Source organism: Antrostomus carolinensis, unplaced genomic scaffold (assembly GCF_000700745.2).
Source record: "Antrostomus carolinensis isolate BGI_N321 unplaced genomic scaffold, ASM70074v2 scaffold17842, whole genome shotgun sequence".
Taxonomy (NCBI): domain Eukaryota; kingdom Metazoa; phylum Chordata; class Aves; order Caprimulgiformes; family Caprimulgidae; genus Antrostomus; species Antrostomus carolinensis.
The window spans coordinates 140,302-157,246 of NW_010299183.1; the positions used below are offsets into that span (position 1 = coordinate 140,302).

Here is a 16,945-nt window from a genome sequence, read left to right on the forward strand (position 1 = left end):
GTTAATATGGCTTCAGAAATGGGATAAGCTATGTAAATAAATAACTTCTGTGTGTTGGCATACACTTTTTTGTATGCTACATTTTTCCTGATTTCATGAAGAAAAATTACACCATATCCAAAGGAGGTACAAGGCTCAGAAAGCCAAATAAAACTAAATTTTTTGCAGAAAAATATTTCAGCATCTTTTGTTAGATAACAGGAATATGCCCTCTAGGATAGTCATACTTAATGACAAGGGATGTCTCTTTGTATTTATTTTCTTTTAAATTATACCTCTAAGTACCTTATCACTATCTCACTAGCAGAATCATGACTTTAAGATTTATTTTCTTTCCTAGTAGGGTTGCATGCATTACAAAGTGTCTTTGAGTGGTCTTTCTACTAGAAATTAATAAAAATTTAAAAAGAGTAGTTGCCTTTCTGTTCCCTTACTTGAAATGCAAGATCTGCCTCATCCCAGAAAATTGCCCCTTTTCCACCTTTTGAGTTTTCATATAAAAACTGACTGAAACTTTTATTAGAATATCCATGACATATTTTTCATTTAGGAGTTAAAAATGAATAAAAAAAAAAATCACTGAGCTTTTCTTAACTTTACTGTGTTGTACAACTTTATAAATAACAATCGAAGCCTCAATCAAAGATCACTGTAAGCTCTTTTTGTCTCTCTTAGGAGCTGAAAGCGGAGGACTATCACATCAGTCCTTACACACAGTTGTGAGTGGTTGTTGCACGTTGTGATAAAACAGGACTGCTTTATAAACATAACTATTAACTTTCTTTTTTAATAAATATACTTGTTTTGCTTCAGTGCTTTTTGCATTTTCGGTGTCATAGACAGAGTTACATTTAGCCTGCAGTCATCAAGCTAAGCTCCACTTTTTTTTTTAATTATTTTTTTTAATCTTTGAAGTGTACTAAATTCAGTTGGGTTACATGAGTGCAAAGGAGAAGAAAAATGAGGCTTGCTGTGACCAGGAGTGATATCTTTGGTGTGATGGTACACTCACAGCCCTGTAAGGGTCTTAGGAGTAAAACATTTCCCCATAGTTTTAATTTTTTATTATATTTTATCTTTGCATTTCGATTGATAGATGTCCAGAGTCCATCAAACCTGAGACCATGCGGCCATGTCTCCTCCTCTGCAAGAAAGACTGTGTCGTTACACCTTTCAGTGAGTGGACTCGCTGCCCAACAGCATGTCAGCCTGGTAAGCCTTTAAGAAGTTGTCAAAATTTGGGGAATAATTAGAGAACTGGCCTAGAAACATGTAGTAGTTGTAGTTCACATCAGTCTAATAATTTTTAGAGCATTCATCTGAATGAGTTTTGGAGTTGGGGTGTTGTTGACACTGGTGGTGTTGGTGGGGTGGGATCCTCATGAGCTTGTTGTAAGTTGTAAGTTCCCTTTACCTGGAATAAATTCCTTCTGGGCTTCTGCTTTCAAGGCCAGAAATCCAAGGTCCCAGCCTTGTATCTCTGTACATGGAAGTGCTACATTCTATGAAATTTATTTCTCTTGACCAACCTAGATGTATGTACAGGGCTGTGTAAATAACTCCTGTGCTTTGTGGTTTTTCAAGGACCATACATTTCTTTGATCCAGTTGGTTAGCTTTAAGACACTTGAGTGTTTAACAAAGTTTCTTTATATTGATTTAGCATTGGATTTTGTGACAAATTTGTGTGTTTCATTAATTGGTTAGATGAAAACCTTCTCAGTTATCAGAATATTTCATTATTATTGGTGGTTTCCTTGCCCTTCAAAGATCCTCAGTGGATGTTCTAGCCTAGTCCTTGTTGGATTTTACAGGAAAATGAGTTGCTTTCTAAACAGTGAATCCTGTTTTAATTAGCAGTTTATTTTTAGACTTTAAATGAGCTGCTTATGAAGAAGTAGAATAAATTACCTGGTAAATTACTCTGTTTATTAAATAATAGTCTACAATTAAAATGAGAAGAAATTAATTATTTAACCTCCTTGGCAGTGGTATCATTTTAATATAATTCTAAATTAAAACTTCCTAGATGGGGGAGTTTACTTTTTGCTAAATCTGTTATTGATATGGCTGCATTGCAAGATTTTTTTTTTTTTTTAATTTGCATTGCACAGTTAAAACCTCAGCACGATAATGAAATTTCAAACCCACTATACATATGTGAGTTGTTAGGGGCTTTGTTTTGTTTTTTTTTTTAATAGAAAAGTTGTGTTTAATGAGAACAACATACAGATGGTGAATTACTAAGCAGATCAAGCAGGAACAGGTATTGCCTGGCAAATTTAAAATTAAATGTGTGCCAGCATAAGATCAGAGCTTAGACAAACATGCAGTCACTAAATCAGCTTTACACAGAACTTTACCAGTTAAGCTGTTTGTAGTTTATCTGAGAAAATGCATCCAACTTTACTGTCTAACAATAAAAAAGCTGACATTTTCCCTGCATTTAAATGTCATCAGACAACAGGCTGTCTTCTGGCGAAGGATTATCTCATACCTCACAAGTGTAGACAGCGGTGAACTTAGGGCAATAACAGATGGACGGACAACATAATTCACAAAAGAAGTGCAATGGAATCCAAACACCTGTTGGTGAGGCAGGGAGGTTGTTACAAGTTATTGATTCTCTGCCATTTCAGGTACTTAAAGGTGACAACTGTCTACCACAGTCTTCTATAATATATCTATTTTAATGGGTCTTTGAGGATGAATCGAAACAAGGATCAAAGAATCAATATGGAGGTTTCAGAATATGAAATAGTTTGAGTGAGCAGTGTGTAGATTTTCCTCTTGTCACCTGCTTTCCCAGTGGTGAAGGTGTCCTGGGGAGGTAACTGCTTTCAGCATGGGTGATGTGCTCTCTGCTCTCTCAGCATAGATTAAAAATGGGAAAATTAAAAAAAAAAATAAATCTGACAATAAATAACATTTTTCGTCTCCCTCCTGAAAATAAATAGTGCCTATAAATACCTCTGCTCTTCTGGGCAATGTTTGTCCAGGGGGAAGGTTAGAAATTTCACTTTTGCTTAATTCTTTAAACAAGTTTACATGAAAAGTTAGGTAGTAAGTAACTGTCTGACTTACTTCCCCATGCCTTAAATCGGATTTGAAATGAAATTGAATGCAAGTGGATAAAATGCTTGATGTGCCATGGTAAGAAACTCCGGTGACCTTACCTTTGTGTCAAACAGGTTCTGTCAAGGATCTGCCACTTTCAGTTCTCATAAACAAACACCCAACTAGAGCTGGTCAAAGTTAAAGACTTGTCCCTTCTGAAACTCTTATCTGCATAAAAATACTGGAGACGGCTCTGATCTTGGTGACTAAAATCTCAGAGTCTATCCTTATTATTTGTGTGCTTACAGTCTTGTGACCAGGCTCTGCCTTTCCATCTGGTTGGGAGCAAAGAGGATGAAGCTGAATGTTCCCCGTACATGGCTGTTGGTGTTTAGGAGGCATTTGGACAATGCCCTTAATAACATGTTTTAACTTCTGGTCAGTCCTGAAGTGGTTGGACAGTTGGACTAGATAATCATTGTAGGTCCCTTACAACTGAAATATCCTATTCTATAAAAGCTGGACCAGCTGTTCTATTAAGATATAGCAGACTCTATAGTAGTGAGCAAGGACTTTGTCCCTCATCTGACAATGGTGATCTACCTTTGCGAGCCCTGGGCAAGGTACTGAGGGAGCCAGGGGGAAAATGTGGAGGAAACAAGATACAAGAGCAGGGGGAGAAATGAGAAGAGTGGATTGATAGAAGGAGTCATATGGGTCGGTGTGTAAGGTGAGGAGACTGGAGGCTGATGGGAAAGGGAGGTGGGAGTGGAAGCAGAAGTTTAAGGCACCTCTGAAATTCTCAAACAGTGTTATCTGAGCTGCAAAGTAAAGGGCGAAGAAGTTAAGATTCTGTTGAGATCCTGAGGCTGGATTTTCTCAGGAGAGCAAGCAGTCATAACCCTGCTTGAAATCAGCTGAAGTTCAACTTCAAAAGGAGAGTCCTACATAATGCTAATACTCTGGAAAATCAGGCTATAGCATTTTTAAATGAGATATAAAAATTATGTTCATTAACATTTGTAAGGAATGCTGTAGAAAAGCCAATGAGGAAATTCAATTTTGAAAATGGGGTTTGAGTAATGTGCAATAAATGTTGAGGGATAATTTAGTTTCTTGAGGTGGAGAAAATTACTGTGGGAAGCTCATTTAGATTTGGTACTGATTAATAAGAAGGAAATGGCTAAGATTCCAATGGTGGTAGATAATTTGAATGAAAATCATCACAAAGTGATAGAGTTCACGATTCTTAGGAGAAGTGAAGGATGGCAATATCAGCAAGACATTTAAAAAAAAAAAAAAGAGATTTCAATAAACTCAGAGAATTGGTAGCTACACCTCTTGGGAACACGTTCTATGCAGATGGAAGTGTAGAAGACCTGGAAGATACCAAAAAACAGTGTATGAAGGGCTGAAGCCCAATTGGACTCTACTTTCTGAAAACTGTTATAATAGCAAGGCAGTAGCACAGGGGACTCTGTGTGTAGCTCTGTATATGACTTCCATGTTCAAGCTTCTAACCATGAAGAGAAACATCAAACACAGCTAGTGTAGCCCTGTTTTTAGCTTTTCTCATCATCAGAGTTGTTCAGAACCTTGTTTCCTTTTAGATTGTCAAATTGTTTCACAAAAATAAGAAGCAAGCATGTAACTGAAGATGCATTTAAAAATACAGTATAGAAATCAAGAATGCAAATTAAGCTATGAGGAGATATTAGATAACAAGAATTACATAAGTGGATTAGAAGTAAGGGGAAGCTGAATAGCTGAATGAAATATTTGACCATTATTTAGTGAGAAACGAGGGAAACGCCACATAAGGAATGTGCAATTGCTGCTATTGTTTCCTGTCTGCAGCCAGGAGAGGAATGGGCTAATGAATGAGTATTTAATAAATGAGATGTTCCCATGTCAGCAGGGCTGTGTGAATAGAGAAGGAATTAATAAAGTAACAGCATCTAGTGACTGTCTTCTGAGTGAGAAACTGCTGAGTCCTAAGGAACTAACTAAAAACCAGGAACAGTAAGACAAACCAAACCAACCAACACTGCCCCTCCCCACCAAGCAAAAGGTAAAGTCAAGGAAATTGTAGGTTCCTCATCCTAACTTTGTTATGTAGAAAGTTAAGAACAAGTTATTACTTGTGATCATTTCAAGAATCAGACTTGGATAATTTGGCCAGTGTGGATTTATTCAGAACAAATCATGCCCAGTGAATTTAATCTCCTCTTTTGACAGCATAGCTGCTCTCATTAAGGGAAGTGGTGGATTTTTGACACGTTAAAACTTCTATCGGGAAGCTGAGGAACAGTGACTTGAATTAAATCACTATTAAATGGGTACTTGGCTGCTTGAAAAATCTCACAGTGGATATCACTGTGAAGAGTCTGTCTCCTTTACTGATGACCATCAGATATTGATACACATTGGTAAGATCCCCTGAGCCTTCTCCTCTCCAGGCTGAAGAGTCCCAGCTTTTCTTGTCTCTTCTTGTGTATCATGTGTTCCAGTCCTGAAAGAGTCTTTGTGGCCACTTCACTGGATTCACTCTAGTATGCTCATGTCCTCCATCTCCTGGGAAGCTCAGAACTGGACATGGCACCCAGTTGTCTCATCAGTGCTGAGTAGAGGGAAAGGTTCACCTCCCTTGACCTGCTGGTGGTGCTTTTCCTAATGCAGCCCATGTTGCTGTGGCCCTTTGCTGCAAGGACGCATTGCTGTCTCATGGACAACTTGTCCATCAGGACTCCCATGTCCTTCTCTGCAAAGTTCCTTCCAAAGAGTTGGCTGATAGATGTCCACTATTCACGATCAAACTGGAACATGAGCCAAGGAAAGTCCTTCAGAAAACTCTTTTTTCCCCAGTTCTTCATGATATTTGTATGAACTTCGTGCATGTTTGAATAGTAACGTTAGTGGATGGTGCAGAGCTGAAAGAGGTAGCAAACACAGTAAATAATATATTAAATTATATTGAAATAATTGTTAAATTTCTCAAAATGTGAGTTGAGCAGGAAAAATTGATTGCACAAAGATGAAACATGAAATAAAGACATCAGGGACTTCTGAGATGCAATGGACTACAAAATGAATAAAAGTCAACAGTTTGAAATGCTAAAACTTGTATTAGGCTTGTCAAACTTGTGGGCGTGTTGTGTTACTGTACTATGCAGTGGTGAGGTTGCAGGTGGGATTCCGTGGGCACCCTGTTGTAAGAAAGTGAGTCATGTGAAATTGACTAGGACCTATGAAGAACTGGGTTTGCTTAATTTAGAGACAGGAAGGCTTGCAGTGGATACAAGCCCTTAAATTTCATAAAGGCTATGCATCAGACAATAAGGATAAAATATTTTCTATGTCTAGTGGACAGAGATAAATAAGGGTTAGCTTAATTTACAGGAGCAATGATTTGGGTTAGATTTTTAAGAAAAGGTTCTCTGTGAGACTTTACAAGAAGTGAATCAGGCACCTGAAAGGAAAGGCTACCTGAAAGCAGCTCTAGGAAGCTGTAGAGCTGCTTCAGGTAGTGGCTGTTAAAGAAGCAGGAGGGGGATCACCCTGGGTCCCTGATCTTGCCTCAGGATAGCAGCTGTGGTAGGCAACCTCCTGCCAGGTCCAAAAGCCCTCTGCGGTGATTGCTCAGTGACAGCAAGTGTTCAAGTCAAGGCTGTTATAACTCGGTATTTTTAAAGCCAACTGTTTTTGCTGCATCTGTACTTGTGCTTTGTGTTCATGGTGACTTTTCTGGAGTTTTCCTTGTACTCCAGTGCACTGTAGTGTTGCTACTGCAGCTTTGGCCTTTTCTTGAGCTGGAAAAATTAATATCTATAAGTAGGCTAATTTACACACCACTTTCCTCTCTTGAACAAATCTGATGAAGTCCACTGTTAAAAGGTGTTTGCCTGGAATCCTTTAATGGACTTCTGTTGAGATCCCTTTTCACTAGCATCTGTTTTTAAATTGTGACTACAGTATCCCTGAAAGTGTTGAAGGCCATGTTGGATGAGGCTTTGAGCAACCTGGTCTAGTGGAAGGTGTCCCTGCTGATGGCAGGGGGGTTGGAACTGGATGAGCTTTAAGGTCCCTTCCAACCCAGACCATTCTGTGATTCTATGATCTGAAGTACTAACACCATATACAGTGGTTAAAGCAGCTCTCAGTTTGTGTTTACCACTTAACTCAGCCAAGGAAGGCATTTGTTTTAGCTATAGAAATATATAGATAAATCTTATCCTTGTCTCTCATGCTACATTCTGTACTGTAGATTTTGTGAACTGTGTTTCCAGGTGGATCGATCTTGCATCGACTCAGGTTAAGTAGAGAGTTAGCCTCTGCTGGTTGCAATGGTTTTCCTATCAGGAAGTTATCATCTGTAATTTCTAGACCTATAAAGATGAGTCACTGGTAGCAGCCTGAGGCCACCAGAATGTGTTTTCAGAAACTAAATCTTCCATTATGACAGTTGTTTTTTTGTTTTTTGTTTTTTGTTTTTTGTTTTTTTTTAATCTTTTCTCCTGTTCAGGTGTTTGAATATTTGCTCATAGTTATTTTCTTGTCTGATTTGATGTTCTGTTAAATAGACATTTCTTGATCCATCTCTTAGACTGTTGATTTATCAACCTTCCAGGTGCTTTTCTGCTGAACTACTGGTAATTTTAAAGCAAGTAATGCTAGCTTTTGATCCAACGTACCATTCCCTCCCTTCTTTGGGTAGTGCCAGAGTGCTTATGATTTCAAAATATAAGTGAAATGCAAAGCATGTTTTTAACCAAGACAGCTGATCACTAGCTCAGGGAGCCATCAGGCAATTTTTGTCTTTGTTTTGTAGGTAATGCCACTGCAGTTAAGCAGTCGCGGTACAGGATTATCATTCAGGATGCTGCCAATGGGGGACAGGCATGCCCGGACACCTTGTATGAGGAAAGAGAATGTGAAGATATTCCCATCTGTCCAGTGTACAGGTAAAAAGTGTTAGCTTGGAATCAGTCTCTTGCTAGTGGGTGTCTGCTTCTCTAGAAATGACCCTTGTGTAATTTTCCTGCACAGTTTTCACTGGAAAATGACATAATACTGTTAAATGCAGAGTTATAAACAGATAATGTACCTTAAAGAAAAATGTGTAAAAGTAGAGTTCAAATTGGGAAATTTCAGTAGATCTGGCATCATCAGAACAAGCACCTATAGATACAGCTCCTAGAAATGGTAACCTCAGGGTTCGATGTGTTTAAGGAAGCTGTAACTGGGAACTTATCCTTCAATGTATCTAAAAATCAATGTAAACTATTTTGGGACCACCAGCACTCAACTGCCTTAATCATAATTGTATGTTTATTGCAGAAACTCTTGTCTTTTCCCCTGATGCTCTCACTCTAGTGAATAATATGCGCTTTGAAAATCCTGATTAGACAAATAGTGCAATAGAGCAATTACTACTCTTCATTAAAATTCCCTGACCCATCTGTTATACATTAGTAAATAGAAAAGCATTGTGTCTTTGCATATAAATCTCCAGCCCTCGCATCCTGTAGGACATGGTCTCAGAGCAGAGCAGGGAGCTGAAGATGGTGCCAAAGCAGGAGCTGCACCACTCAGCACTGCCTGGTGCTATGGAAAGCTGCTTTCTTGTGTTCTTGACTGGCGCGCATCCTAGCGTAGAAAGCACACTGGATACAGCATCAGTTGTATGAGAATGGGCTTGCCAGAGGAGGGCCTGGTTTCAAAGCCTACTGAAGGTGTTTCCTTTGTATTTTATGTGACTTTGAACCATGCCCTACAACAATGAGAAAGGAAAACATGGTTGGAGGATGATGTGGCTTTTTAGGAGGCGAACCTTGCATCTGAATTTCAGTTCACAATGCTTATTTTAGGAGTAATTACATCTTTTTGACTCTATTTTTCTTTAAGTCTCCCCAGTATATCATAGTTTGTAACTGAATTTTTTGCCTGGGTATATTGACTGTTTTCCAGTTTTAACCACTTAATTGTTAACCATTTCCTCTCGCAGGTGGAAAACCCACCGCTGGAGTCACTGTGTGCTAGTGCCAGATTTGGTGAGACAGGCTGTGCTGGGACACAGTGAGGCATGTGGACACGGTTTGCAGTCAAGAGGTAAGATTTCTCCATGCAGTCTCCAAATATTTAAGGTGCTGGAGTGTGGAATTTAAGTAGGGTCTTAACTTTTTTACAATAGCTAATTTGGAAACTGGCTGAAGCACTTCCAAGTGTTTTGGGAAGTAGACCCATTGTACAGCTTTGCTTCTGTGCTGGATGTTAAAATGTCAGTAATGTGGTAGTATGCTTAGCGTATAGGAGGGGATTTATGCTGGGTATTCCAGTATCTTTACAGCATCCTACTCTTCTGCCTAAAGATGAAGCATGTGGGGTTTAAAAGAACTATCTTGTCTATAGGCCTTTATGAAGTAATCCATTCTTGGTGCTAAAAATGGAAAGGATAATTTCCTTGTGATTTTAAATTTTACTAATAATTTGCCTGAGGCCTGATTTTCATTAAGACTATTAAAGTGTTCAGCGTGGGTAAAGGCTTTGGACTCCTGCTTTTGGTGTGATTAAGCACTTGGAAAATACAGTGATCCCCTTGTCTGAATAAAAGCATTGAGAAGAATTTTGCTGTTCAGAGTGTGTGATCAGAGTCTGTAGTGGTTCCTGGAGATGGCTGGAGATTGGGCTGCTATCAGTCTCCTGGGAAATCTAATGAAAACTTTAACAAAAGATTATTTTTATTAAAAAATAATTACTATACAGGTATGCTAAGTGAAGAAACTTGACTTAATAATTTATTCCTTCACAAGGGTAGAAACTATTCTTGAAAGATTAAGTGAATTTCTTACATGATCTAGAAGCAAAGGAAAATAAAGAAAATCCCTGATGATACGTGGGCTGTATCTGAAAGAAGAAATGTGTTTTAAACTGAGGCTTAAAGGAGTAAATATGTTTAAGTAGGTTTTGACCACAAGCCTTTCCACAAGGTTTTCAAAGAGAGCTCTGTAAACTGAGACACCCTAAAATGTACTCCTCAATCTCCATGTGAAGAGAAGGTAATTTTTATGTACCAGTAGGTGTATGAACTTTGTATTAATCTTACTCTGACAGAATTTGAAGTATAATAGAAGAGTATTATGCTTATTTTTGCTCTGTGGAGAGTCCTCCAACAATTACGTAGCCTATGCGTGGGGTAGTCACGGAAAAGGAATCTCATAACCTGATGGGTTTAAGCAAAATTTATTTCAGCGCCACGTTCACTTTTTTTGTAATTAACTGTGGTTTTTGTAACAGCTTTGTTTTTTATACACGTTGTGATAGAAACAATCTGCCAAGTATTATTGAGGATGAGTGGGGTTTCAGGAAAATGAGTTCTCAGATGAAACCCATGGAAGAAGATTTTCAAGTTGTTTCCTACAAACAAGGGAAATGATCTCTGTGGAAAAGGCAGATGAAACCAAGCTGCTAACTCTGACCATATTGCTTCTAGAAAACAAGCTGCTAGAGTTTCAGTGATTCTGTCTTACCTATAGGAGCATTTAGTAAGGGAAACTTTCATGAAGCTGCTGTTAATACCTGACCTTGCTGCTACATGCCTTGCAGGGTCTCTTCAGCTTGTCGACCTTGACACTGAAGAACTTCTGACCCTCTCATTCTTCACCATGAAGTGGGCATTTGGAGATATTTTTTAAATATCATGTGAGGTGAGGCTGGAGATTTGGGTTTGTTCAGTCTAGAGAAGTGTCTAATGAGAGTGGGGTTCACAGAGAAGATGGATCTTCCCAGAGGTGCACAGTGAAATAACAGAAGATAACAGTCATAGGCTGTGGTGAGGGAAATTCCCAGATTGCCCAGAGAGAGTGTAGATTCCTTGGAGATACTGGAAACTCAACTGAATAAGGTCTTGAGCAGCCTTTTCTAACTTTGAGGTCAGTCTCGCTTAGAGCAGGCATTGGATCTTCAGAGGTCCCTTCCATTCTAACTTGTACGATTCTCTGAGTCTCTGGGTCTCTTCAGGGCAATGTGTGCCATCACTGAAAGAACACCAGGTGGTATAGATAGATGCTTTCCTGCAATATTCTGGCATCCTACAAATAGGTTTGCATTTGAGGTTTCACCACCACTCCAGACAGTGACTGGCTTGCATAATGTGTCAGCATCTTTAGCCAGTAAGTGCTTATTCTCTAAAGAGTATTTATATGAATTTTTTACCATGTAACAGCAATTACCCTTTTACCAGTGGAGATCATCTGTCTTGCTGTTCCTTAGAGCATCCATTTTTTAGATTTTTTTTTTTTCTTTTACTGTCCATATCCTGACTGTCATGTAAATAAGAGGATTTCAGTTTTCAGTGACTGTCACATCTAGCCAATTGTATAAGGACATTGAATTCATATAAATTATTTCTAAACAAACAAAATGTAAGTTTATGTGTACCTATTTATAATTATGACTGTGCTGAGGGAAAATTAAGTCTGAAATGACTTTCAAGCTCCATTCCTTCTCTAGGCTAGATTCTGAGATAGATACAGATCTTGTTCCATGAGTGTTTTCACTGGAGCTGCATGTAAGTACTATATAACATGCAGGAAATATCAGAATTTGTCCCTAAAAAGCAGAATAGCCAAAGAGATGACAGCTTTCTGAAGCTGCAGTTTCCATGGCTTTATCTTGGATTGATACTACACTAATTACAACAGCCTTTCATTTTGTGTATCAGCTTCAATGGATTTGCTTATTCAGAAAACAATCATGCAGGTAAGAGAAAAGTAGTGTTTAGAACTAACAAATTTAGTTGTTATTTAAACTTCATTAAGACACGATTTGCAAAAAAACCCTGAGATAGGGCACTCAAGTGAAACAGCATGGGGATGTTACTGTTGCTTGACAGTGACAGAAACAACATTTCTAACAGTAAATGAAGAGCTTTACAAGCTTTCTATTGCTATATAGCTGTCATTTTCCTCAACAAGTGACTAATTTACTAGAAGGTGTCAAGACTGTGAGAAAATTGCTTCTGCTTCAGATGCCCTTCAGTGACTTTACTGTTCTCTGATGTTTGTGATGGAGGATCCGTCAGAAATGACCTCCCCCTTCAATGCTGACACGAGCAGCCACCTTAGACACTTACAGTTTTGGGGAAAAAATGTGTTGCTCATTACAAGGGATTGTTAAGGTTTAATTAGTGGATGGAAAGCTTATTTTAAGCAAGTGTCTTTGAAGGCTGCTTCAAAAGCTGTTGATAAAGTAAATAGACATGTATTAAAGACTGGAGTGATGGAGTGACTGGAGTGAGACTCCACTTTAAAAACTAGTCTTGGAAATGCACTGACAACATAGTTATGAAAAAAGTAGTTGCTTTCCAAAAGCAAAGAGAAGCTGCAGCAATGGAACATGTCATGTCTTATTTCTTCTGCTCCTGCCACTTCTTAACTGTGATTCATTTGGGGGATTTGACCATATCTTCCCCCATTAACAAGACAGTAAGTCCATTGCAGAGCTGTAGCTCCCCATTGCAAGAATGCAGAAATGCTGTGACATGGAGCAGCAAATATTCTTAGAGATTAATTTATTGATTTATGTACATGAAAACAACAGCAAACCCACCAATGCAGTAATGAGAAACTACTCCTCTGCTTTGGAGAAATGCAGTCTCCCTGTCTCACCTGAGGTCACGGAGTGGATCAATACTGGAGAGCCTCATTGAGCATCTCAGTAGAATATTTCTTTTGGTATGCTCTACTGTCAGACCATGTATGATGTATTTCTTTCCTTATTTAACCGAGTTGTAAATTCACACCACATGGACTTTGCTAAGATGGTTTGTGTTAAATATAATCCGTTTCAGTTGAAAAGTTGATCCGTGAATTGACAGTGAAAAAGTAGAATGCAGGCAGCACCGGGCTCAAGCAATTTAAGATTCCTGTCTCCTTCATTGCAGATTTCTGGCTTTTGCTCTGGAGCTTCCTGATAGCTGTAGGGATATTGCAGACAAGACTGGTTTTAGAGTGCAATGCAGATCAAACACTTATCATTACGAGAACAAAAATTTTAACAATCTCCTATCTAAGTTTTCTGAGTGTGTCTAAATGCAATGATAGTTCCAGTAAAATCTGGTATAAAATATAGACGGAACCATTCTAACTGTGATTACAAACATCATTTGTAATAAATTAGTGACTGTTAACATGCGTTCCATACTAAGTGAGATGAAAGGATGAATTTTGATATTGCCTGTTAACATTGTATCTACAAAAATATTTCGAGCAGGCATCCTTTAATGGTGTTATGTAGTGTATTATCAATCTGTAACATGGTAATGGCTGTATACATTACCGTTGTTTCTGCTGAAGTTATATTATTGTAACCTATTTATAATGAGACATGCCATCAAAAAAGCATCAGCGTTACCATTTTTTTTTTTGCTCGTAAGATAGTCACCCAACACTTCTTACTCCCTCTTTTGTAGGTAGTTTATATGACTGCTGATTAGCTAAATTAACAGTTGCATTCATTATCATTTGAGTTGCAGAATGCTTTTGCACAGAATTACCAATTTCAGGAGGTACGTATAAGAATGCTGTTATAATTTACAGGCTCAAGGCAGTGTGATAGCCTAAAGTTTACAATGAAAACATTTATGATGGTGAACGTGGCGAAGACACGGGCTGCTTCAGTCAGACGGTGGTATTTTATGAGCAGCACTTTGCGGTGCAGTCCTGCGTATAAATCTGTCCAGCTGATAGTGGCTTACCTGTCATCAGCAGCTCCCTCCAATATTAACTTTGCCTGGTAGGACACTGGCACCTTGAGCCTTATTCTGAGTAATGCTGGGGGTTCAGTAGGTTTTTCAGTGTTTGTTCAGCTGGTACTAGTCTAGGGTAACAGGTGGTTGCAGGGACACAAATGGGGGCACAACGAGCTGAACTTGAGTGGTCCTGGCCAGCATCACTGTCCGGAAGACATTTTCCTGGCAGCTGGTAGCAAATAGTTCAAGGAAAAAAGGGTAAGGACAGGAGCTGAATCTTATTTGTGATACGTTTGAAAGGAAAGTTTGTGAAGTGAAGTCTGTCTAGGATGGGGATTGAGGTTTGGAGGTGGCCTTTCTGGGATGGACAACCTCATTCTGTTATCAGCCATGTCTGCCTGAGGCTTCACCAACACTTTACCCATGTAGCTGCTTGACATCATATTGCAATTTCATAAAGTACATGTTATCTGTATTGCTATTTTCTTGTCACTGATAATGCAATTTTTAGTTTCTAAACACATGGAGGGTAATAAGGTGATAAGAAACATCCAAACCAGAATTTATTTACTATTATTTGTTCTTGATAATCTGATTTCTTCCTTTGAGGCAGTGTGCTGGAGGTTAGGCAGTAAGGTAAGTAGAAAGCAGCACAAATAATATTCCCTTGACTTTGGGAAGACATTGAGTCAAGTTCCACGTGATGGTCTCCCATGGTCAATAGAAAGTGTGACCTAGAGAAGTGCAGGATGAGGGGGTTGTGCAACTTGTTGAAAACACACAGCCAAGGCTCTGTTGTCAGTGGTTTGCTGTTAACCAGGGAGGCCATTTCAGATGGCTTCCCATGGGGCACACATGCTCTTGACTGTCTTCAGTGTTTTCTCTAAGAGTGCGTATATTGAGTACATCTGTAACACATCTGGATATCTGCAAATTGTGAGTACTTTAAAGGGCCAAAAAAGACAAGTTGGATAAATTAGAGCATGCTCTGAAATTAGAAAAGTGAAATTTTCATTAAAGAAAGAAACACGCAGCACTTGCACCGTCTAGAAAGATGGGCAGTGATACCGTATAGGTGAGGCTGCAATTAAGAATTATGGACTATGCATGAGTAGCATTATACTGTTGTAAAAAACCACCCATCATAAAATCATGTATTTCTTACATTTTCCTTCTGACCTAAAAGTTCCTGAAATTTATTCTTCTGATTGCTAAAATAAAATATTTTTAACAGGTAATCCTACCTTTTATTTTTGTTCCATAACACTTTCTGCCACTGTAAATAATGACAAGCAATTATGGTCATTAAAACATCAAACCTTTCTCTTGAGTAATTCCAATTCCTGGTTTGTCAATAGGTTCAAAATAGATTAGGAACCTTTTTTTTCAAAATACGCAAATTCCATTAACAGAAAGAAATTAGGTATTTAGGGGTCTAAGCTCTGGTGAATATCAGTGAATGAATTAAACTCTCTTTAACTTAATGAAACTTTACCCTTGATTTTACATTTAAATCTTATCTTCATTCTTGGTGAGCTATGTATATCTGCACACCGGAGTTGGTGAGATTTATTACTGCAGTATGGATTTTTTATTACATGAGCCTGGATTATTTGTATCTAGTTTCTATCGGTTTACCTGTAGGCTTTGATCTTTAAATTATTTCCCAAAGCCTGGGTTTAACTGTGGATTTGATAGTAGATTAGCTTCATGCAAAAATGTGTGACAGTGTTTCACAGAGGGGAAAACAAGGAAAAGTTAAGGAGGAGGAGATGAAAATACAACACTAATGTCATGTATACATTCTTAGCCTCTCCTGCACCAGTGGAATGAGGATGATATCCTCTTCCAGACAGATTTTTTTAGTGGGATTTATTTCAATTTTTGGAACATTAAAAGCAGGAGGAGAGGGGAAGGGACAGATGAGGCTATGGGAGATGTCATGGCTCAATCTCTCTGAACACTTCGTGTCTGCCTTTGAGATTCCTGCAGTTTAATTTATGAGAAATAAAATCACTTAAGAACATCTGCTTGCAAAGAAATCATCCTAGACCAATTTCTTAAAACCTGGCAGTGTAGCAGAGTTGTCTATGTAAATATGTGCATGGCTGTACTGGGGTCTGCATCTGGGTACTGGTTTGGGGAATGGAAATTTGTCCTCTTATTGTATTCCATCCCACTGATCGTCAGGTAATGTGTTCCTGTAGACCAATTTTTCTTTCCTTGGGTCTTAGTTGATGGGACAAGGGGAAGAAAGATTGATACTGATTTTCCAGTGACATGTTGTTCACAAAAGAGTGATGGTGGACTAGCCTCCTTTTTTCATGGGAGATGTCAGCAGGCATCACAAGATGCTTATAACAGTGCTACTATATTTCAGTCTGGATCTGACCTGGCTTCTACCTCAGGTATAGTCGCTATAAGAGGTGGTAGGAGAATTGTCATGACATTACTTTTTAGATGCTAACTAATAGCAAGAAAGACTCCAACTCATTTCTGTCACTGTAGCCTTATGCCAGCAACATAAAAATTGAGGAGACTCTTAGAGAATTTGTCCTGACAGCAATTTACAGTGCAAGATTTTATCCAAAGGCAACTCAGTAATCTGTACATTCTCCCTAAAATAAAGATGATGAAGTCTGTTTGAGATAAATTACATATATTTGATTTCCTTCAAAAACAGAACTGTATATTCCACTCTGTACAAGGAAATAAGCAGGTTTTCTAGCTTAACTATATACTGTTCCTATCTGATAAACAAAACAAATATCAGCATCTTAGTACGCCACACAGCATTTGTTTTCTAGGGGAAAAAGAAGTCTTGATCAAGTAGAAAAGTCTTTTGAAGCCAGAAGGCATAAATACTGAAAATGTATACTACAAACATGTACCAATAGAGGGATTGTTAAAAGATCGAAATAATGAGAAGTAAAGCAGAGGAACATCAAAGCTTTCCAGGCTATGTATTTCTGCCTTGATTAGAAGGAAGGAGGGAAGAAGGGGGAAAAGAAGGTTTTAGATCAATAGGAAATGGCCTGATCACCTCAAAGTCAAAAGCAGCACCATCCAAATGTGTACAATTTACAGGAATTGCTAGAGCATCTCAATCATAAAAGTCCCAAATGATCTGACAGTACTTACA

At 38.5% G+C, this 16,945-nt stretch overlaps 1 protein-coding gene across 1 annotated transcript in view; it reads left to right on the top strand.

Annotated features, from left to right (window-relative positions):
- THSD7B (thrombospondin type 1 domain containing 7B) overlaps window positions 1-9,164 on the top strand; it is a gene marked incomplete at its 3' end in the record, with an annotated part of 130,907 nt that extends 121,743 nt beyond the window's left edge. Inside the window, exons 9-11 of the mRNA XM_010162709.1 lie at window positions 1,097-1,212; window positions 7,885-8,017; window positions 9,061-9,164. Of these exons, the coding sequence (XP_010161011.1) occupies window positions 1,097-1,212; window positions 7,885-8,017; window positions 9,061-9,164 (353 nt within the window). The remainder of the gene's footprint in view (window positions 1-1,096; window positions 1,213-7,884; window positions 8,018-9,060) is intronic.
- Window positions 9,165-16,945: the final 7,781 nt, after the last annotated feature.